The following is a 24,688-nucleotide window of genomic DNA, read 5'->3' as shown; positions in this document are numbered from 1 at the left end:
GATGGAACTTGCCGAGTTGGGGTCAGAAAGTCTGCACCACAGATGTCTGAGCCACTCAGCACAGATGCTGTTTAAGAAAGGATAATTTAGAAAAACATTGCACTACGTACATTGCAAGTGTCCAGCCTTTCACGTGAGTTAGTTGACAGGTAACACCAACAATTGTACCACTGAGAAAGTTTATTATTCTTTACATCGCTATCGATTGGCCTTCGGCAACAGCAAGTTAGCAGTCGCCAAACAAAATGAGACTTTCGACACAAAGTTATCTGAGCGTTCAATACAACGGTGTGTGCGTTCTGTAATATCCTTTATAGTATGAGCTACCAGGTCAGTCCGAAGGTGAAATATGGGCTCCTTTATCAAAATGGTATGATGGGTCTGTAGTGTATCGAGTATATTCTCCGTAAAAACCTGCTAAGAAAACGTATGACACGACTTGCAACACAACAGCGAGGGTGAGAGAGAGGAGGTGTGCAAGAACATTTGTCCAAATTCATTATAGCTATATTCCAGATACAGAGTACGAGTCAGAATATGTACAGTAGCTCGAGTGAACGTTTAGGCCTATCATAAAATTGACATCAATAGTGCGGCTGAGGCGTGGAATGTTTGACCAGATATTTTCCGCGACAAGCCTTCCACAATAGCTTTTACCTCATTCGTAACACCAGTATAAACGTTACCCGATTAAATGAGTAGGTGCTTACCAAATTAAATTCTAAAGAATGATTATTAACAAATCTGTTACCACGCTATTAGCGCATTTCATTATGGATGAGCATGTGTCTTGTAAGACGATACTTCCAGGGAAACGTTGTACCACATTCATTACAGGAGTATGGACGCACATCGGTATGGAGTCGGAGATGTCGAATAAGCGTTTTCTTGTAACGGAAACGCCCACCACATTCATTACATGTGAAAGGACGAAGACCAGAATGGGTAAATACGTGTGCTCGAAGATAAGATTTCTGGGAAAATGGATAACCACAATCACCACAAACGTACGGGCGCTCTCCAGTATGAGCTGGGAGATGTCGTTCAAGATGAGATTTGAGGGAAAAAGAATCACCACACTGATCACACGAGTAACGGCGGACCCTGGTCTCAATGCAGACGTGCTTGTTAAGCACTCTTGGCGCACTGAAACCTTTACCGCACTTCTCACACAAAAATGGACGTTCTCCAGTATGACGGCGCATGTGTCGACTAAGCCCGTTCTTATCACGAAAACCTTTACCACATTGCTTGCAAAATTCCGAACGCACTCCAGTATGAGTGAGCACGTGATGTTTAACATGCGTTTTCCGGGAAAACGTATTTCCACATAGATCACACCGGTACGGACGAGTGAGCACGAGCATACTTTTCTTTAACTTGTCGCGTAATCTTTTATCTTTATCCTTACACAAATGTCGATGCATTCCTTTAACAGCGCGCACGTGTTTACTAAGCGTGCTCTTGTGAGAGAAACTTTTACCACAGCCATCAGAACAATATGGACGCCCTTCACTATCAGCGAACAAGTGTCTTCGAAGATAAGATTTATTATGGAATGTTTTACCGCATTCATTACAACAAAGTGCCCTTTGCCTACTGGGATGGACTGACTTTTCTCCTGAGTGAGATGACAGGCGTAGATTGCGTATATTACGTGGAAGCAAGTTGTATATCACCTCACTTCTATTTTCCTTCTTTAACTTCTTGCAGCTACTGTCACTCATATCCACTGGACCTCTGGAAAATAATGAAAAACTAGAATACAGAAAACACAAAACTTATTATTTTCTTCCATGTAAGAGGACAAAATGAAGTATAGGATCCAGAAGTAAATTCTCTGTAGGTACTAAAATGCATCTCATCACATTACAGGGTAACTTCCCAACATATAATCTAAACAGCCTGACACAACGGTGGGTAGACAGACGGACATAAAATGTTCTCTTTGATAGGGTAGGATTAGGGGCCGTATTTTTTGGTAATAGCGATACGCACGAAATTTTTCATATCTTCCTTCTAGCCTATATAATGACCTTGTAGGTACCATACCGTAACGTATTTTAGCGAAATGAACTCGCGACATATCCCGAAATCTGACTTATTACGCGAATCGTGCAAATAATCACGAAATATACCCGACATGGTACGAAAAATGCGAGATTGTATCGGAAAAGATCTCCAATAAACGTGTAAATGCTTCTGAGAACTTGAATATAGTAGTTTCCTTCTCAGTTGATTGATAGCGCTGTATATTCCCTACACAGTGCACACAAAGCGATGAGCCCTGTGTATCGGAGGTATGTGTATTCAGTTCCGCGATCATTAAGGCCCCATTCACAATGCAAACGTAATCGTAAACTTAACGACGTAACGTAACCGTAAAATTAACGTAAAATTTGTGGTGTTCACAATGGAGCGTAACATGGACGTGAAGTGTACAAAGCAGCCATGTTATTTAGCACGGAAGTCGAGTTTTAGGGTATCTCGCAGTTTTATATTTTAATATCTCGGTGGAATCAAACAACGTGGTAGCGGAATTCATATTATTTCAGACGTCTCTTGATTTACACCTGGGAGCTACTTTATGTATATGAAAAGGCGAACTAAACAACGGTGCAGAGAATGGGTTCATCCCTTGAATCAACTAAGGTTATTTCAGAGCGATTTCGGTAATCTTCTCTAAGAAATTACCCTCATCAGTTCCTTTTGTACATGCGGACGAAACCTGAACTGTTTGACACTATCTTGCGATTTGATTCCCCTTTCCTAATAAAAAGAAGTGTAAGGTCTCCTTTACTGACGTCTATACGCCTAATTATCGTACTCCTATGAGATGTTAGGATAATATCGTTTTCGTAAACTAGTAGTCTGTCGTAATGTTAAGAGATATATAGCCAATACAGGGGTACTGTTTTATCTATGACAGGAATTGTCTCTCGTCCGGTCGCCAGCGCTGCAATTTTGTCTCCCGTCATTTACCGTCAGACTTCATTGCTACAGCATATTTAATTCCACGTATTCTTTTTCGGTGCAGCCTCTTTGTAATTCTTTTTCCTTTTGTCATACATTCACACAAAGATTGTTTTGATTGGCTGCTTCTTAAACCAAACGTAAAATTAAACGCAAGAGCTTGGAGTTTGCAATCCCTTAATTTTACGGACTAGCAGTTAAGTTTACGTCGGCGCATTGTGAATGGTACTATTATACAACATGGCCGCTAACTTCTAAGTTAACGTTAATTTTAAGTTTACGTTACGTTACGTTTGCACTGTGAATGGGGCTTAAAGAAATCATAAAAAATCTATATCTGTTATCGATTACAGCAAATGGCGTTGTGGTCGTAGCATGATCGGTTGTAGATCGCTTCCTACGAGATACACAAGGCCGGGAAATACAGCACACTAGATTTGTCCTCGAGATATTTCCGGCAAGCGCTGCTAGAGTTCTCTTTACTGTTCTGTCTCGCCTGCTCACTACAACACGTTCGAATATGAAAAACTATAAAAATTAATTAAAACTACTAATTTCAGAAGGTAGCAAACATATATGAGATCAAAGATAGACCAAGAGCAGTTGTTTGACTTATTTTCTACAACGCATATTTTACAATATGCTTAAACGAAATAAGTAATTCACGAAAGAAGCAGAGAAATCTGATAGCGAGTTTGTCACTTCTTACCGATTCCTTTAATTGTGCCTCAGAGTATCCGATAAGCGGATCGAGATTGTGGTCATAAATAACTTTGGGTTTAATCGCCTTTCACTAATTATCAGCGATCCAATCTTTTCCTCCGCACATCTGATATTTTGACATTCGTGTTGAAGCCGCTGTTTGGTGAGCGATGTTACGCAAATATTTAGCGTCGTTTCACCGTATTTCTCTTTTTTCTTCCCGTAAAATTAAATTTGTGTTCGCCTCTGTGGTGCATTAGTTAGTGTGATTACCTGTCACCCCCGGAGGTCCCGGTTCGATTCCTGGCCCTGCCACGAAATTTGAAAAGTGGTACTAGGGATGGAACGGGGTCCACACAGCCTCGGGAGGTCAACTGAGTAGAGGTGGGTTCAATTTCCAGCTCAGCTATCATGGAAGTGTTTTTCCGCGGTTTCCCACTTCTCCAGGCAAATGCCGGGATAGTACCTAACTTAAGCCCACGGCCGCTTCCTTCCCTCTTCCCTGCCTCTCCTTTCCAATCTTCCCATCCCTCCACAAGGCCCCTGTTCATCCTAGCAGATGAGGCTGTCGGGAGAGGTACTGGTCATCCTCCCCAGCTGTATCCCCCGACCCAAAGTCTGGTGCTCCAGAACACTACCCTTGAGGCGGTAGAGGTGGGATCCCTCGCTGAGTCCGAGGGAAAACCGACCGTGGGGGTAAGCGGATGAAGAAAGAAGAAGAAAATAAAATTCGTTCTAACAGGAATAAACCTCCTAAATGACCAATTTTAGCATGCTTTTCAATTTGGTTTGCTTTTTTGTCAAATTCAGATACCATAAACCTTTTTTTTTATCTAATTTCATTACCCGTATCCTACTTCTCAATTTACAGATTGCTTTTATGCAATCTGGTATTTAATTTTCTCATCCGTATATTTTTTAGATTTAACAGAGATACTCGTAGACTTTGCTTGATATAGGAACGAGACTTGTACTCCTTTTTCGTTTGTGGCTGACGTATGAAGATATGGTATGTTCATCGTTATCTGAATCGGAACTTTTACTAAATTATGATGACAACACATCATTTTTGGGAGCTGGACGGTTCCTGCTTTTGACATTTTCCTGTTTATGAGCAGGATACACAATGAAAACAGAGGGAAATTTGACTGATGTGCTTACACTGAAATCTGTTTTATGAGAAGAATTGCTAGGTACCTAAAGATATCCTACTATATCACTTCGCTAGAAATAGCTTGCTTCCATTTCTCCGTTAAACCGCACTCGGAAGGGAAACTATGGAACGTCAATTTTCATGGTTTTGTAGCGTCATCCGAAACAGAGAGGTACACAACAGTGCACCTTCTTCTCAACCTCACAGACACTCACCGACAGAAACAATATTCACAATAAATTGCACAAAATCAACACAGCATCACAATGACTCCGCATATCACAAAGTTAAATTTCGCCAAGAACAGAACGGAAGCCTGACATCCAGCGGCCAAATCGTGAACACGGTCGGGCCGCTTTTACAGCGACAAATGAGTAGCTACGTCCCGGCCTTGTATATACCGCAGGCAACGTTATAGATACAGCAGTGTGCATTATGCTCTTTCGCAGTGAGAGTTCGCCACTTATGAACTTTTATCAGCAAATATCCAGCATTTAAGTAAAAAATGCTGAAAACTAAAGTCACTACTGTTTTTCCAAGGGCCGAATAATACTACAGTGAGGCGTTCTATGTATTTGATGCTGCAAGAAATATTCTAATGTTGTAGCACTTAGAGCAATTAAAGCCGCAATTACCCCAAGTGACAGCACCAGAGGTCTGACCATGCACCTAAAGGCACGGTTCAGATACATGGAAACGTGCAAGACTAAGACATTTAAAAGGAAGAAAGGCACTTACCATAAGAAAGAACAGAGACCCCAGAGGAGCGGATAAAGTGCACCTGGTCATGTCAAATTATTCCCCCCCTTTAAAAGGAAAACACCAACACCTTGGGGAACAAAGAGATATTTAATCAGCAAAATTAAGTACTTAACAAATAGAAACGAAAATCCTCGCTGGAAAAATAAAATTAAATATTAAAACTTAAAACTTAAACCAAAACCCTACGGTCGACCGTTAATAAAGAAAAAAAATATTATTTAATTATTATTTAGGACTTAGTAAGACTACGTAGATTAATGAAACACCTTATCAACTCATAAGGTTTCTTACAAACCAAACGGTTTTTCAAACATATTTTCAACCTTGAAAAACAACCTTGCAAGAAACAGGTTTTTGTTATTGATACTGAAAACCTTGTTTTGGATGTATCCAAACGAGCCACTACAAGGATGGGTAGGTATCACGTACACTTTTCTCGAAATCAAAATAATAATAATAATAATAATAATAATAATAATAAGGTGCGAGATACCGAGAAGAAAAAAACAGAAGGAAAAATTAAAATGCCCAAGAAAAATTAAAGGGACCAAGATAAACTGCCCACAAGGCAGAATTCATAACAGGCACACTAATCCAAGTCATCAATCCCATCACAACAACATCAACAACCTTAGCATTTCCATGGCAACGACCAACAATCGGTCAAGGGAAGGAAAGGGCCAATCACAAGCCCCAAAACAACAATAGGCGAATACTCACAAAGGACAATAGAAAACCGGATCCAGAAAATAACCCAAAACCAATAAAGAAAAATTTAATATAAAAATTAAAATGAAATAGAGAAGCAAGAAAAGAAGAAAGAACCGGAACAGAATATACACGTAACCCCCACATCCCTGGAGCGACTCGCTTGGTAAATCATTCCAGTTAAATAATATCCTTTTACCACAAAACTTTTAGGCCTAGAAAGCCATTAATAAACATCAAGTTTCCAAATTACGATTTCGAAGAATCCAAAAAAAATGTGCTCACATAGCACGCAAGTCCCAAGTTAACAGACGTAAATTACACATGCTATAAGTTCCAATTAACAAGCCAAAAATTTGAAATTCCACAAGGCAAGACTTAGTTTTTAGATGACGCAAATTACATCGTGTCGCACACACTTTCTTCACATAGGGAAATTTTCAGGTCTTTCACAATAAATCAGTAAAAGCTTAGTTGGAACAACACTTACAGTTTCATCCAGATGAAGTTGTGAGGACGCATCGGTAGTACATTTTACTTACGTATATTGCATAAAATACAATTTCCAGGCGAGGAATATTAAACAGAAATAACTTGCAGTTTTCACCAGGGCCAAGCCCTACGAATGTAACCTTAACCAGGCTCGAATATTTTTGGAGAAATCATCTCGCTAGGGAGAGAGAAGCGCCACACGTCCATCTCCTTCTTCTCACCAAACAGCAATGGCGTCTTCCCGAGATTCCACAGTGCACAGCCACAGCGATCACATGTGCACAGTAGGTGACCCACCGAGTGGTAACGTAGTTCGTGAGGTAGTACATACCTACGCCACTAGAGTGCAGGAGAATACAGTAAGGCACAGACAGGACGTGCATACAGTCAGCTGGACAACAAATAACCTTTTCAGCGGCGAAGTTTCCAGCTTATAAGTTTTGAAAAGAGGGAATAACGAAGCGGCGAGCCACCTCTTAAGAACACAGTTTTTCTACAGCCATGTGGCTAGTTCAAAAATATTTAGCGAGAGGGTAAAATTGTTACGCAGGTAACAGTCTCCCTCCCCGAAACTTGGCATGTACAGCACATGTTTACCATCATAAGGCGGTGGTCTTGAAGCAAACTAAGTTTTTGGTAGAATAGTCCTAATGTGGAAATGACCACCAATCGCTAGTCTCACTTTATGCACCACCAGCAGGACGAGTCCAACAATCATCAAGAACCCGAACATATGTGATAAGAATTAAGAAACAGTACAGTTCACCTAGACGACACCAAATGTCTATCCACTTTCAATAATAATGAAGTTCTATGCACCAAACTGTGCAACACACAAGTCGCAGGCAAATTATTAATGGTCCAGATCACAGGGAATTCTTATTCTCTAGATTTCTTGCTAAACTTTAATGTGAACAAATAACTTCCGCAAGTTCGTATGCGTCATCTGATCGAAGGTTACGCTACCTTGTGGTACATTCACACCTTTAGGAAAGGTTCATAAATGTTTGCTGTTAGAACATTAGACCTTCTAGGTCTTAACTGCACTCGATCACATACCTAGACTTAAATCACTACATGTTTGTCAAATTTGTAATTTTTTATAGGACTTGCGTTAGATAAGAAACGCCTTCATATGGTTTCCACCCCTTTGTTGGGATGGTAACGACAAACCCAAAAGAGAAAAACGCCCAGAAAGGGAAGGGAAGAGAGAAAACAACATTGGTGAGCGTAAAACACAATCACAAGGTCCAACCGGAAAATACTAAACCTAACCTTAAACTAGATTAACATGACTTAAGATTACGGTATGGCACAGGAACAGAATACGATAATTATTTAAACAATCCATACCCAAATACCTAATTACATAACATTTAAAGTATAATGCCAACTAAAAAATATGGCCAAGGATACAATTTTCAATACACAAGGAAAGCAATAACCTAGGAAACCAATATAGTTATCTCCACAGAACACCTTTCAATACATACAACCAACCCTACCAGAATGGCTACACAATAACGTCATCATCGACAAACAGAAACCAGGAGGCTAACGTTACATAGGAAAAAAAACTAACTTACAGATAAGCACCAACACAAGGATGCAGAATGATTCCCATAACAGAAATGCTAAGAGAAACTCCCGTCCATACATAATATTTTGAAACCAAGACCCTGACCCAGGAAAAGGATGTTGAAAAACGTTACACAGAACTACAAGTTAATTAACCTTACAACCTCCTATTAGTTTAATCTAAAACGGAATAGAACCACCAATCAGTGAGCCATTTAACAAGACTAAAACTCTTTAAGTACATGACCAAGGTCAAGAAATAAATTTTGCAATAAATCAATTTTAACTCCACGTATACACTCCATGCAAAACCCAAATAAACAAGAAACAGGATTGGATATAGTTTACCTTTTTTTATATTACCATTAAGAGAAACTCCCAGAAACAGGATACTAGGTAAGGATCAAAATTCATGGGTTACAGTAAATAATTACTCAAGACAAGATGAATGTAGAGGCTGCAGTTGGAGACTTCAAGATCTTTCAGATGGAGGGTACGCGTATAGTTGGTTATCAGCAACGAGCCAAAAGCAACACCAAGCACAGAGTAATAGGAGGGTAGCAGAGGTCATGAACCACAATCTTTAACACCATGAAGAAACGGGACAGAAATTGGCCGAAAGGAAATAGAAGTGTTACCCAATCTAAAATCATATTTCACACAATGTTACCACATATACAAACATATACCTTAACAATGGGCGACTCAATCAATTAAAAGGTTCAATAAAGCACCTCAATTAAGCAACGCCTTTGATTATGGGAGCACAGATCTCACAAGATTCCCTACCGGCTATCCACAACAGATCACGGACAAATCCGGACTAGAAATAAGTGATACCCGTAGACTCACACTGTGGCCACTCAGTCACAGGTACCTCACCAAATATAGTAGAAGGTAAATAAGATATGAAAGGTAGGTCACGAACCAGGTAGCTGGAAAACACTCCAAATAACAGAGAAATAAGAAACACAACTAAACAACCACATCACCAGATAGTGGGAAGGTTTCAATGCCGCCTATGAAGCACCAGCTGATCCCATACTCAACTGGCGCACCGTAGGACGACAAGATGATAAATGATAGCCAAGGTATTCAAACACTCCAGAAGGAAAAGGACCAATAGGCTGGCAGGTTATTTCGAGAAGAACTTTATAGTACAGGATAATTGCATGATGACATCAGATTACTAGGGTATGCAGAGAATTAAAATCAAAGAATAGACCAGGTCATACAGAAATCACACTTTATATGCAAGCAGATAAGACACATCTACAGTGAGTTGTAAATCCATGCCAGAATTTATTTCCCAATCTACGGGGACACAGGGTAAATTAAAGGCAACACAGCCCATACCGAAGCGCCATAACAAGTAACCAATACTACACGACAACAATACAACTATAATGGACCACAACGGACATGCGTTAGCTAAAAAGGGAGGAATACAGCAACTACCCTCAACAACATGTCGTGAAGCCATCATTCCACCTCACAAGGTAAACCTAAAACCAAACCACGGTACCGTTTACAACTTTACTAAGACAGGACCGAAACCAATACCTACTAGGCACGAAAGGAGACCGCACTCCTCAGGTTCAGGATCCATTAGTGCAATACGTGCAAAACACCACAATAACAAATAGACTGGGCAGGACGACATGGAGCTACAACTCGTTTAAATAACATCCTACAAGAATAATACACCACTTTAGAGACTAAAACCAGGGAAGAAAGGACTTCAGAAGAGTGTAGAATTAATACCACCTGCAAGCAGAAATACAATGAGAAACCATTAAGTTAACCACCACTACCAGGAAGGAAAACACAAAGAAAAATTTTCCAAATAAGGTTAGCCGGGGCAGAATTTTTCTCACCAGAAAACCACCGGTACAAGAATGATTAGGAATAGATAACTCAGTAAACCTGGAATTCACAACAGATAACAGAAATGCCCCAGAGAAGGACATCAGAGCACTCGCAACCTAGGGAATCGTGTCACCAGAAGTTGGAGACAGAAGGCAGTGAAGACTGTGAAGTCCATTCCGTAAAGACAAACAGCCAACCACCACCAATTCCGATTGACAGAGTTCCGCCATTGCCAATACCCACAGGCAAAACAAAACATACCCAACAGGACCTAACAGCGGGTATATCCAGATCCTAGTCAATTTACACCAACAAGAACACCAAAGATAATTCGTTTCAACAAAAGCACACCAAACATTACCACAATTCGAATAGATAACCGAAATATTACCCGCAAGGAATCAGATAACACGAACTAGGGCCAAAAACTAGAACAGGGCAAGATAAATAGGGGTTAGGAGACTAACAGCTTTCCTACTGGATAAACAACAACGCACAGAGCAGAAATTTGCCTACAATTTTCCAAAATGAGCACCAAACCAAGGAAACAGCAGTTCAAGAGCTAATAAATAAATTTATGATAAAAATTTTGGAAACGTAAATGATCAGGATATAATCGAATTATGATAGACGGAGCTGACCTGCACCCAGACCCAAAGAGTAGTTGGATATTAACAATTAAGAAATTGGGTACCAATAGAGCAAGAGAAAGTACACACGCTTCTCGCAAACCACAATTACCTTTTCAGAATACAATGATTAGAACAAGTACACGCTAGAAAGTATTACATGGTCATGCCAAGAATCACCGGAGGCGTGAACGCAGCAGATAAGGTACCAAAAGCTTAAACACGTGGTAAAAATTCGCACCCAACTAAGCAACCATGTTTGACAGGAAAAGAAGTTAAGTACAATAAGCAATACCAAAAACTCCTCAAAATAAATACAGTACACGAGAAAAGGAAGAAAAAATTACATGATAAAATTCACACCAGACCAGAATAATTACATAATAACCCACGGTGACCTATCAAATTTGCTCACTGAAAGGTAGCTCTCATCCGCAAGTCCAAACATGCATTAACCTGTTTTTAACTGGGATAAATGAACCCGTCTAATCCTCTTGGCGATGGGGTCACTCACCAGTACCGACACCGGAGATAAAAACTGTAAAATAGTACAGGGACCATGATGCCGAGGAGCAAGTTTGGCTGAAAATTTGTTAATAGCCTTGCTAATGGGATAGGTCTTGACAAAAACTTGATCTCCAACCTTCAGCCTAGGTGACTTTCTACCCTTGTTATACTTAACCCTGCCTTTCTCATAGGATACTGACAACTTTTTCTTGGCTTCATCCCAAATTTTCTGAACGTCACTTGGTTTAGACAAGTCTGGAAGAAGATCATCAATGCCCAGAACATTGGATATAGGGGAGTACGGGGTGTAGCAGAACATAAGTGACATGGGGGTTTTACCATGAGTTTCATGTGTGGCAGAATTGAAGGCATGAGCCAACCAGTGCAGGCAAGAGTCCCACTTGGATTGTTTATTGTGATGATATGCAATTAGGGCAGATTTGAGGTTCCTGTTCATTCTCTCGGCGTAAGATGGGTTAGGATAGTATGGGGTAGTGGTGACATGGGAAATGCTCAACTCAAAAAGGTACTTCTGAAACAAGTGACCGGTGAAAGCACTGACATTGTCAGAAACCAGAAACTTGGGGGGGGGGGCGAAGGATGCGAAGATAGAATTTAGGCAACTTATAGTCGTACGAGCAGTCGTAGATCTAGTGGGGAAAATCCAAGAGAATCTAGAAAACGCATCAATAGCAACAAATATATGAGTGTTTCCTAAGGTAGAGCGAGGGAGCGGACCTACGAAATCGATGAATAACCGTTCCATAGGGCGAGAGGCTTGTGAGGAAGATAATAGACCCACACGGTTGTTCAAACTAGGTTTACTGATAGAACAAATTTTACAGGACCTAATCATGTTTCGGATATCACCATCCATTCTTTTCCACACGAAGAATTGTCTAATTTTCTGCCTAGTTTTAAAGGTGCCTAAATGGCCACCAATGGGACACGAGTGATAGTACTTGAAGATGGTTGGCACTAAAACCTTGGGAACAACAATTTTGAAATTTGCGTCGCTTCGACCTTTACAGCATAAGACACCCTTCACCAGAGAATAAGGTTTGACCACGATACCATCACTAATTTTGTCGATGATTTCTCTCAAATCAGGATCAGCCTATTGATGATCTGCATACTCATGGTACAACAAAGGTAGATCCGAAAGAATGGCACCCACACTAGCAACATTAGTTTCATCATATTCTTCAACCTTAGATTTTTCATCAAGACCAAAACTTCCGTCAAACATTCTACTAAGGCTGTCAGCGATGACATTTTCCGACCCCCTAATATGCTTTACTTGAAAACTGAAGGCTGAGATCCTATGCGCCCATCTAGTGATTCTGCCCGTTCTTTTGGGACGGTTCAAGACCCAAGACAGAGCCTGATTATCTGTTTCTAGATCGAAATTTACATGTTCAATGAAAGGTCTGAATTTTTCAAGAGCAAACAGCACGGTCAAACATTCTAATTCATAGATGGAGTACTTACTCTCCAGATCATTGAGGATCCTAGACACATAGGCAACCGGTCTACGACCATCCTCATATTCCTGTAAGAGTACACCAGCAACTGCTTTTCCTGAGGCATCGGTTTGTACAATAAAGCGTTTACTAAAGTCGGGTATAGCCAACACAGGAGCATTTGACAAGGCAAGCTTCAGGGTCACAAAGGCTTCTTGCTGGGAGGGGCCCCAGATGAACTTGACATCCTTACGTCTGAGATGATTTAGAGGAGCTGCTATCTCTGCAAAATTTGGAATGAACTTCCTGAAGAAGTTCACCATGCCCACAAACCGTGCGATGACTTTGACATCTTTAGGGGGTTGAAAGTCCCTAATAGCCTGAGTTCTAGAGTGGTCGATGGAGACACCATCAGAGGAAACCACATGTCCAAGGAAAGACATACTCGGCTTAGCAAACGCTACCTTAGACAACTTAACAGTTAGTCCAGCTTTTCTCAAGCGATCCAGGACTTCTCTAACGTGTTCGACATGTTCTTCAAAGGAATTTGAGAATATTACCAGGTCGTCAAGGTAATGAAAGACGAACTTGATTTAATACCTGAGAGTATCGAATCTAACAGCCTCGTAAGAACGGCCACACCACAAGAGATTCCGAACGGCAGCCTCAGAAATTCGTAAAGGTTCCAATCAGTAATGAAAGCAGTCAGTGAAATGGATGACTTAGACAACGGGGCTTGGTAATACGCCTGATTGAGATCTGACACAGTGAAAAACTTGGCTCCTGAGGACCACCCAAAACAAGTGTGCAAATCGGGTAAAGGGATTGATTGCAAGATGATCTTGCGGTTCAAAGCCTTGTAGTCGATTACAACACGATAGCCCCCAGAGGGTTTAGGTACTAGAAAAACTGGAGATGCGTAAGGAGAAGTGGACGGTCTAATGACCCCATCGGCCAGCATCTGATCAATAATCCTTTTGAGTTCTAACATCTTAGGTGGTGAAAGGCGGTAAGGAGGAGATCTAACAGGGGTGTTATCAGATAGCTCAATCTGATAGTCAAGAACATCAGTAACTCCTAACTTGCTAGTGAACACATCGGGAAACTGGTGGCACAAGTCACGCACACGATTAGCTTGCTGATAATCCAAATGACTAAGATCCAACTGATCTATTTCGTTGTTCTCCCTAGGTAGCGGCCTACCTACACAAGAAACACTGAAGGTACCCAAAGGAGCATCGATAATATCAAATTTACAATTTGAGGAAAATTTAAAGTGAAATTTTCTAGCCTGGAGGTCCAAAATTAAACCAGTTATTGACAGGACGTCCGTACCTAAAATCATGCTACACGCTAGCTTTGGAGTTACCAAGCAAAGAACCTTCCAAGTAAAATTACCAATACGCAATTTCACATCAACAGACCCTAAAATTTTCATATTATCCTTATTAGCCGTGACACATGCAACATTGACCTGCTTCAACTCAGGCAGTTTACAAGGGGACCTCATTTCATCATACCAATTAGCATCAATTAAGGTGACGACGCTACCCGAGTCCATAAGAGCAACAATGGGTTCATTATTCAGTTCCGCCTTCGCGAAGGTACTTTTAGACTCAACCAAAGCAGAAATCTTATTGCATTCCCGCGGGCAAATAACCTTTTCAGAATCCACGTAACATTCTGGCGCAAGCGATTCACCAGAATTACCAGGTCTTAGTCATTGACTACGTTTTCGAAACGAAGTAGGGCAATTATTTTTAGGGTGTTGCCTCGAGCGGCACAAATAACAACAAGGACCAGAGCCACGCTTGACTGAGGGGCAAACATTCCTAAGGTGATCACGTGACTCGCAATTATAACATTTTTTTGGAATTCCACTATCCCTAGCTTGAGGCGAAACAGGGTTCACAGTAGGAGGAGGGTGGCAGATAGGTCTTGCAGCATCCCCGTGCTTTACATCTTCAGCAAAGGTACACGCAGCTTCCAATTCAAGAAAATTAGTCGGACTCTTTGTGAGGGAGAGGTATGAACGATAGGCAGGGGAAATACCTTTCAGAATACGGGCCACCATTTCCTCTTCTGGCACCGAAATTCGAAATACCTTGCAATAAAACTGCAAGTCTAGTACATAGTTTAAAAGATTTTCATGGAGCAATTGAGTCCGAAAGCAATACTGAGGAATCAAACTTTGCAATGCTAAGGAAGGAATAAATTTAGATAATACAAGTTCATGAAATTCCATAATCGTTAAATTATTTGAAATTGCTTCAGAGATTTCACGTTTCAAAATTCCCTCACAATGAGAGAATAGGGCTCGGAAAATTCCTAAGTCATCAACAGAATACACACTACCCGACTCTGTCATTTCTACCAGGAACCTCAGAAACCTGGTACTTTCTTCAATAGAATTGACGGAGAAATTTTTAACTCCATTGAAAAGATCCTTTAGGGAAGAGTGAGAAGGAGCACAATTTAAACGGGCTAACAGATTCTCAAGAACAGGTGAGATTGCACTACATGAAGCTTGATTATTAAGTGAGGCATCAGCAGGACTAGAAGCATTGTTAGAATTAGGAAATGAGGAGGTTTCCCTCTCAACAACCGATAAATTCTCCATATCCTTACTTGCTAGCATTATGTCTATAGTAATTGCCACGTAAGGAAATACCCCAGAAAGTAAATATCGCCGCCCGATGCTCTTCTTTTCTCTTTTTTGTAATGGCTGATCACTGCTGCCAACCTGCCTGGTTACATATTAAAATCATCAGACATAACCATAACAAACTAACCTCAATGTAAACACCGATAATGAATGTTTCCCTACCCTAGTAAATGATAAAAGATAAGATGAAATAAATCAAGATAATTATGAATATCTCCTCAATGAGGAATTAAGGAAATAAACACACTTTCTCACTTAAATTATCTGTCTTCTACTACTACTACGTATTATGCATGCAATTATCTGTCTTTATTTTGACATACAGTAGGCGTACTATAACCATATTCTTGAAAAGAGGGGCGTGTTAAACGATGCAATTTATTTAATAAGTCTTTGCAGGGTGATTTTCGAAAGTTCCAGACATCCAATGACTTCCCTTTCTTTTGCGCGAATATTTCCTTCTCTCTTCAATACTGGTAACCAGTAAGGAGAGAGATTGTTGGGCATATTTTCAGCCTGCAGGCTGGTTATATCTTCAAGCTTATCAGGAAACATATAGGAATACTAATGTGCCAAGCTCCGTGAACGGAATTTAGGTCAGCTTTCAAGTTCACTGCGGATTTGAAAATAATAATGTTATAAGTTCTACTGCCAAAATTTCGTCCCGCAAGAGTTATTTCATGTACCGGTAGATCTAGACATGAGACTGGCGTATTTGAGCACTTTCATCATTTCACACAAACTATGTTATTAAATGCATTATCCGAACATGCCACAATCCTACTTACCTGGTATTAGCCAAATAGATTTACAATCCCACAGAAAAAGAAAATATGCTTTAAATATTCTCGCAAATGTATCACTAGTGACTTTAACGGCAATGCGGTGGCAACACGCACTTCACGCTAGAGCAGTGATTGAACGTTGCCAACGTGCCAGATTAACGGTAAATGTAAGACGTCGTATCGGCAAGTAGGGTCCCTAAACTGTATGGTTACCGACACTGAAAAAGACCCAACAGCAAGAAAAGTAACCATAAATCAATATCTTAATATTACAGGGGAGAAAGGGTAAGGTTGCACCCTTAGGGTACGTCCTTACACGGAGAGGACTATAGTTCAGCAGAAATACTAGAAGCAATGGTTAACAGCTTAGTACTTTCAGAAATAAGACTGGGTTGGGGGCACATAGTAATCAAATCTTGGATGCGACCTAAATAATGCCACACCCTAGCCTCAAGTCTGTTAATCTCCCCCTTAGTGGGGGAAGTTTCAATGAATTCTTGTCTGACAATCTCAATTTCGGTAAGAGAATCGGTAATTAAATTTCGGGACTCACCAAAGTTGCAGCACATCTTTACAGAATCTAGATTAATAGGAACCTGGACATGCGATGTCAGCAAAGCAGCGCACTCAGCAACAGTGTTAGCAGGATTGATACCCCTGATAGTGAGTTCATAAACTAGCTCTGATTTGCTGAGCAGGTATGGGAACAGCACAGCCCTCGCCATAGTTGATGTACATGAAACAATAAATTAAAAAATTAATTCAAATAAAAGCGTTCCTTTCACAGGAAGATACATTACAAGTTTCAGTTTTTACTGTCTTTGAATCCTCAAATAATTTAAAGTTCCCCCATGACCAGGTTTTTTAAAGGGACAATGCAAAAAAACAGGTAGTTGGCACAAACAAAATAGATAAGCTTAATGACAGGGAGATTAAAGCATATAGTACACAGTGCAAAACAAATTTAATGAGGATTCAACAGACCTACAGTTAGATCCAAGCAAGAGCACACAAATCAATTAACCAGAGCTCTGCTGCCACGAACTCTAGCACTTAGAGCAATTAAAGCCGCAATTACCCCAAGTGACAGCACCAAAGGTCTGACCATGCACCTAAAGGCACGGTTCAGATACATGGAAACGTGCTAGACTAAGACATTTAAAAGGAAGAAAGGCACTTGCCATAAGAAAGAACAGAGCCCCCACAGGAGCAGATAAAGTGCACCTGGTCATGTCAAATTATTCCCCCCCCCCCTTTAAAAGGAAAACACCAACACCTTGGGGAACAAAGAGATATTTAATCAGCAAAATTAAGTACTTAACAAATAGAAACGAAAATCCTCGCTGGAAAAATAAAATGAAATATTAAAACTTAAAACTCAAACCAAAATCCTACGGTCGACCGTTAATAAAGAAAAAAAATTATTTAATTATTATTTAGGACTTAGTAAGACTACGTAGATTAATGAAACACCTCATCAACTCATAAGGTTTCTTACAAACCAAACGGTTTTTCAAACATCTTTTCAACCTTGACAAACAACCTTGCAAGAAACAGGTTTTTGTTATTGATACTGAAAACCTTGTTTTGGGTGTATCCAAACGAGCCATTACAAGGATGGGTAGGTATCACGTACACTTTTCTCGAAATCAAAATAATAATAATAATAATAATAATAATAATAATAATAAGGTGCGAGACACCGGGAAGAAAAATACAGAAGGAAAAATTAAAATGCCCAAGAAAAATTAAAGGGACCAAGGTAAACTGCCCACAAGGCAGAATTCATAACAGGCACACTAATACAAGTCATCAATCCCATCACAACAACATCAACAATCTTAGCATTGCCATGGCAACGACCAACAATGGGTCAAGGGAAGGAAGGGGCCAAGCACAAGCCGCAAAACAACAATAGGCGAATACTTACAAAGGACAATAGAAAACCGGACCCAGAAAATAACCCAAAAACCAATAAAGAAAAATTTAATATAAAAATTAAAATGAAATAGAGAAGCAAGAAAAGAAGAAAGAACCGGAACAGAATATACACGTAACCCCCACATTCCTGGAGCGACTCGCTTGGTAAATCATTCCAGTTAAATAATACCCTTTTACCACAAAACTTTTAGGCCTAGAAAGCCATTAATAAACATCAAGTTTCCAAATTACGATTTCGAAGAATCCAAAAAAAATGTGCTCACATAGCACGCAAGTCCCAAGTTAACAGACGTAAATTACACATGCTATAAGTTCGAATTAACAAGCCAAAAATTTGAAATTCCACAAGGCAAGACTTAGTTTTTAGATGACGCAAATTACATCGTGTCGCACACACTTTCTTCACATAGGGAAATTTTCAGGTCTTTCACAATAAATCAGTAAAAGTTTAGTTGGAACAACACTTACAGTTTCATCCAGATGAGGTTGTGAGGACGCATCGGTAGTACATTTTACTTACGTATTTTGCATAAAATACAATTTCCAGGCGAGGAATATTAAACAGAAATAACTGGCAGTTTTCACCAGAGCAAAGCCCTACCAATGTAGCCTTAACCAGGCTCGAATATTTTTGGAGAAATCATCTCGCTAGGGAGAGAGAAGCGCCACACGTCCATCTCCTTCTTCTCACCAAACAGCAATGGCGTCTTCCCTAGATTCCACAGTGCACAGCCACAACGATCACATGTACACAGAAGGTGACCCACCGAGTGGTAACGTAGTTCGTGAGGTAGTACATACCTACGCCACTAGAGTGCAGGAGAATACAGTAAGGCACAGACAGGACGTGCATACAGTCAGCTGGACAACAAATAACCTTTTCAGCGGCGAAGTTTCCAGCTTATAAGTTTTGAAAAGAAGGAATAGCGAAGCGGCGAGCCACCTCTTAAGAACACAGTTTTTCTACAGCCATGTGGCTAGTTCAAAAATATTTAGCGAGAGGGTAAAATTGTTACGCAGGTAACAATGTGTAAGTACCGTAATTGTCGCATTACGTGAAAACGAAGAGACACGTGCGATAAATACTGTAGAGAATCAGAAACCCACAAAAAGAGGAAGATTGAAGCAAATGAACATAATTTTAAGCGGCCAAAAACAATCGGCGATACTTTACACATCGCAGAGGAGTTGAAAAGTAATAGAGAGCAATTTGCAAACAACAAAAGCATTCATGCAAGCCAGCATTTCTATAGGAAAACTGGATAATCCTAGCATGAGGACATGTATGAATATGAAACGAAAGGTAAATAATACCAACTTAATATGACGAAATTAGTAGGTTTATTGTAAATAAATTGCACCGAGCTCGATAGCTGCAAAGTGCGGCCAGTATCCAGTAATCGGGAGATAGTGTGTTCGAGCCCCACTATCGGCAGCCCTGAAGATGGTTTTCCGTGGTTCCCCATTTTCACACCAGGCAAATGCCGGGACTGTACCTTAAGGCGACAGCGGCTTCCTTCCAATTCTAGGCCTTCCCTGTCCCATCGTCGCCATAAGACCTATCTGTGTCGGTGCGACGTAAAGCAAATCGCCTGGTTCAGTTGTTACGTCCCACTAACTATTTTTACGGTTTTCGGAGAGGCCGAGATGTCGGAATGTTTTCTTTATGCGCCAATAAAACTAGTAACACGGGGCTCACGTATTTGAGCACCGGACGGAGCCAGGATTGAACCTACCAACCTGGGCTCAGAAAACCAACACCTTAACCGTCTGAGTTACTCATCCCCGGCCGGGCAGCACCAGCATATCCATGATATATGGCCTTGCAAAATGCAGTGAAAGCACGTCTCATAGAAGAGTATTAAGAAGACATTGTTAGTTAAGTTTCAGGAGGTTCGATAGAAGACCACAGTAAATTTGCACCAAGTGTTCGCAAACATTTTGGTTTCCGACGTCTAATGTGGTCAGTGAAAGGGGCTGCTTTGTTTACAAAAATATACTTTCTGACTGTCGCGCAACTCTGAATCCTGATAATGTTGAAACATTGCGTAGGTTTTACTTTGGAAAGAAGTCATTCGAAATGTAAGAATGTGTAGAACCAAACCGAACCCCACGGCACTTAACGCCCTGAAAGGGCCTTGACCTGCCCAGTGACCGCTGCTCAGCCTGAAAACCTGCAGATTACGAGGGGTCGTGTGGTCAGCACGACACATCCTCTCGGCCGTTATTCTGTGCTTTCAAGACCGGGCCCGCCATCTCACCGTCAGATAGCTTCTCAGTTCTAATCAGGTAGGCTGAGTGGACCTCGAGCCAGCCTTCAGTTCGAGAGAAAAATCCCTGACCTGGCTGGGAATCGAACCCGGGACCTAGCGAGAGGCAGGCACGCTATCCCTACACCACGGGACCGGCAAAAACGTGTAGACTATGTATAAATTCCTAACTTCCGTCTAACTTCATTTCGAGGTTTCAGTGATTTATATAGGCCTACCGGTATAACATTTTGACCGAGCTCGATAGCTGCAGTCACTTAAGTGCGGCCAGTGTCCAGTATTCGGGAGATAGTAGGTTCGAACCCCACTGTCGGCAGCCCTGAAAATAGTTTTCCATGGTTTCCCATTTTCACACCAGGCAAATGCTGGGGCTGTATCTTAATTAAGGCCACGGCCGCTTCCTTCCCACTCCTAGTCTTTCCCTGTCCCATCGTCGCCATAAGACCTACCTGTGTCGGTGCGACGTAAAGCAACTGGCAAAAAAATATAACATTTTGTATATTTGGTTGTTCTAAGGTTTAATAACAATTTATTACATTACAAGTGTTCACTTTAAAACCCTAATCACAAAATTAGTTAGATTTACCCCATACCATAAGGAATAGAATATTTCACAAGAAACATCGATCAGTATGACAATTTATTTCACAAAATACCTACCGAAGTAGTGTTAGTTTTAACACCGAAATCAACAGTTTTATTTAACCAAAAATTAAGGCCCTTAGGTAGGAGGCTATGATATTTCACCAGAGTGGGTAGGAAGTTTTGCTGAAGACAAAACCAGTGGAAAATCTGACAGTGCATACTGTAAAGAGTTGGCAGAGGAGTAGGTAAATAAATAATCGAGTAGTGGCTTCTAAGATTTACTATCTAATTTCTTATTCTACACATTAAGACACAGGATTACCGAGAACAAATCATCACACTCAAAGGAAAGGACACACATCACTACCGTTCTCTCCTATTCTCTCTGTCAACTGTACACTGTAATCAAACAGCGGCTGTACACTTCACAGCTCGTGCGCATAACAAGACAACCTTATATGACCACGCAAGATGGTCTTCGTTCTTCAAGGTCCCGCGTCGCACAGGTGCACTGATTCGCTTTCGTCGTCAATCTACGTTGCAGCAGAGAAATCCGACAGTCACAGTTATACTCACTCTTCACAGCACTGTCCTCAGCTGCACATTCTCGTCGCGATCGCTTGTAATCACCCACTGACTGAGTTCAAAACTGAACTGAGTTGCGCTTGTCCACTCCTTTATACAAGGAAACCAAACATTCCAGAAAACAAGGCAGAAGGCTCCAGGTTCGGCGCTCTCATTGCCGCTATCAGGGGAATGGGGAGATGGCGGGACTTGCAACACAGTGGTCCATGAATGGTGGTCGCAGAGGAAGCGGACGGGCCACAGCAGGTACCGCCAAAACCATTACAATTCTCTGACATACGTAGCGGGCCTATGGCCTCCGTAAAGAGACACACACAAACACCACAACCAAGGTAACATTCAGAAGACTTTCAACATCAAAACTGAGGTACGACAACGAGATGGTCTCTCGCCCATTTCGCTTAATAAATAAAGGAAAATAAAATGAGACTACAAAGACCAAGTCAGGCGTCTGCCTTATGCCTTACTAGCGAAACCTGCGAAGAAGCTGCAATTGCTGATTAGGTCCTACGTAATGTGAACCGCTCATCACATCATCAGGAGTATCTCATGGCATTCTACAGTTCACTTCAATGCTAATTAGCGCCCAAGTTAGCGCACGTTTACTCTTCCCAGGTTGCGTGTCGCGCGCTGCCAGTCACGCGTACTTAATGTAAACGAGTCACAATTTCACCTGCAGGCAAAAGCGTTCTCACTCTGGTGCGACAGAGAAGAGCATACCCACGCCAAGTTGAGAGAGCAAAGTAGGCCACAGCCACTGCATTCAACCCCGGAAAACATTAACTCTTCGCTCCCTTTCCCGCAAAAGCACCACTACCATTCCACAAGACATCAACTGTTTCAAAGACATTAATTACAGAAATCACGTAATACTTGATGGATTTCCATGAGTGAAAGCTCATAATAATTGGCTAAGTTTATGCAAATTTTTCACACTAAAAGTACTGTATATAATAGATATTTAACCAAGTACGCAGCATACAAACATCCTGATAGGTGCGAGCCAGATGGTAAACTCCTCCCACACGTAGCCACGGAGATTACGTCAAAACGTACGACGCGATGGTAATGAGAATCGATCAGTGGAAACCGCAGTGAACGAGCTTCAATTTGATATATCAGCCAGTATTGGGATATTCCGATTAGCGGAGCGAATTTTCATAAAGGGGAGAAATTGGCTCTCTCCACCAGGTCTAACACGGATTCACTATTTAGGAAGATCGACTCAGAGCAAGCCAGAGTTCTTTGATATCTCCAGTTGCAGTGTGATGTGAGTGATTCTTCAACAAGTCTTTGTTATAAAGTGATTGATAATTCAGTAACTATTCCTTGTTGTCTACGACTTTAATAGTAATTGTACCGGGCGGTACACCCCTACGCTGCAAATTTAAATCTTGCGCCAATAAATCCTCCTCTAGAGGAGAAACTCTGAACTTTAAAAACTGGATCAATTCATAATTTTCTCAGAAGATGTCACTGTGTGAATTTCGATTTGTTTTTGTTTTCCATTGATCAAGAAGTGTGGACATTCTCTTATAGATGTCTCTACTAAAAACGATGATCATGCACCCTGGTGCGAAGTTATGGAACTTTCTGAAGAAATTTTGTATTCATAAGTATTCTCTTTACTAAATTTTGTTCTTTCATTTGCGGGTTGGCAATATTAATCTTTTCTTTCCGCCAGTTTTGAAGTTAGCCAATCAATTACTTCTGTAAATAACTTTTGACTTGTTGTTATTTGTTAAACCTTGAAATTCTATGTGAAAATTGTTAAGTTTTGTATTTTCAAAAATACTAATTTTTATGAAATTTTAATTCATATCTCGGCTTTGTAGTTAGACCCATTCCAGCCTGCAGCTTCTTTCACGTCTACATTCCACGGGTAACCCCGTAACAAGTGGTAGCAGAGCGTGGTTGAATGGGTCTCATTTAAGCCCCTTTTGACGGCTAAACATTGCATTTAACTTGAACTCTTAACAATTTTCTCAGTTGCTGGAATTTTCCTTCCTATTTTTTCTTAATTTTGTACAGTTTCTGTTATCATGTCCGGCCCTCGCGAAGACCTCCACCCCGGCTATTTGCGCTAGGAGGAATTAATTTGTGAATTAACCATTAGAAATGTTCAATCTGGAGGCACGGTTGCGGTAGACACAAACAAACCGAAGGAGTCATTAGAGTTACCAATTTGTATCCCAATCTTGGGAGAGAAGGATATTCATGACGCTCTCTCCACGATCACTGACAATACTACTGAGCTAGCATCTGTAGTTAGTTTTTTAAGTGAGTGATCCATCTAAAAATCAACTCAAAAGAGTACAGGCTAGATTGCACCATTTTTCCAATGGAGTTAGTGATCTATTATCTCTTAAGTTAAACGACGTTCAGGGGTAGGAGGCTATTGCTCTTGTTGAATACCTTTCTAAAATGTCCAGTAAGTTTAGTCATTTGTTATCCGGATCTGCTACTCCCAAAACCGAAAAGCCCTCTGTGGTAAACATAGCGAGGAGGATTCTTCCAAAGGGGAAGAATGTAGAACACCTACCGCTACTCAACAGCTGTCGGCTCCACTAGGAAAGGAGTCTGATTGTCGTACCTCAATCCCACCGTTTGTGTTGAATAATGCAGTCTATGAAACTGCTTCTCCGCCCCTTAGGCCCTTACCTACTATGTCACTCGGGTTCAGTAGTTTGCCTCACCCTTTAGCGATGTTGCTTAGGGGTATTTCTAAGTTCTCCGTTAACACTACTAGTGATGTCATTTCATTTTTAAGATTTTTAGTAGAGTTCCAGGATCACGCTCTTGTGTTTTCTCTTTCTCCGTGTCAAATTCTTCAAATTATTTACCCCTACTCCATAGGCGTCCTCTCGGACAAGATCGTTAGAGCAATTGCTGAACAATCATTTATAGAAGACTTCCACGCCCATCTGTTACCTAATTTCATTCCGGCTAGGGCAAGGTCCTCTCTAATACAGCAGTACTATTACAGAGTACAGCGAGTGGATGAAAACTCAGCAGACTTCA

At 40.9% G+C, this 24,688-nt stretch overlaps 1 protein-coding gene across 1 annotated transcript in view; it reads right to left on the bottom strand.

Annotated features, from left to right (window-relative positions):
- Window positions 1-758: 758 nt before the first annotated feature.
- The window catches only part of LOC136865917 (zinc finger protein OZF), a 93,031-nt gene continuing 69,101 nt past the window's right edge, over window positions 759-24,688 (bottom strand). The window contains exon 5 of the mRNA XM_067142460.2: window positions 759-1,740. Coding sequence (XP_066998561.2) covers window positions 759-1,740 — 982 coding nt within the window. The remainder of the gene's footprint in view (window positions 1,741-24,688) is intronic.

This window comes from Anabrus simplex, chromosome 3 (assembly GCF_040414725.1).
Source record: "Anabrus simplex isolate iqAnaSimp1 chromosome 3, ASM4041472v1, whole genome shotgun sequence".
Taxonomy (NCBI): Eukaryota; Metazoa; Arthropoda; class Insecta; order Orthoptera; family Tettigoniidae; genus Anabrus; species Anabrus simplex.
Note: the sequence above shows the minus strand (reverse complement) of the source record. Positions and strands in the feature narration are given on the sequence as shown.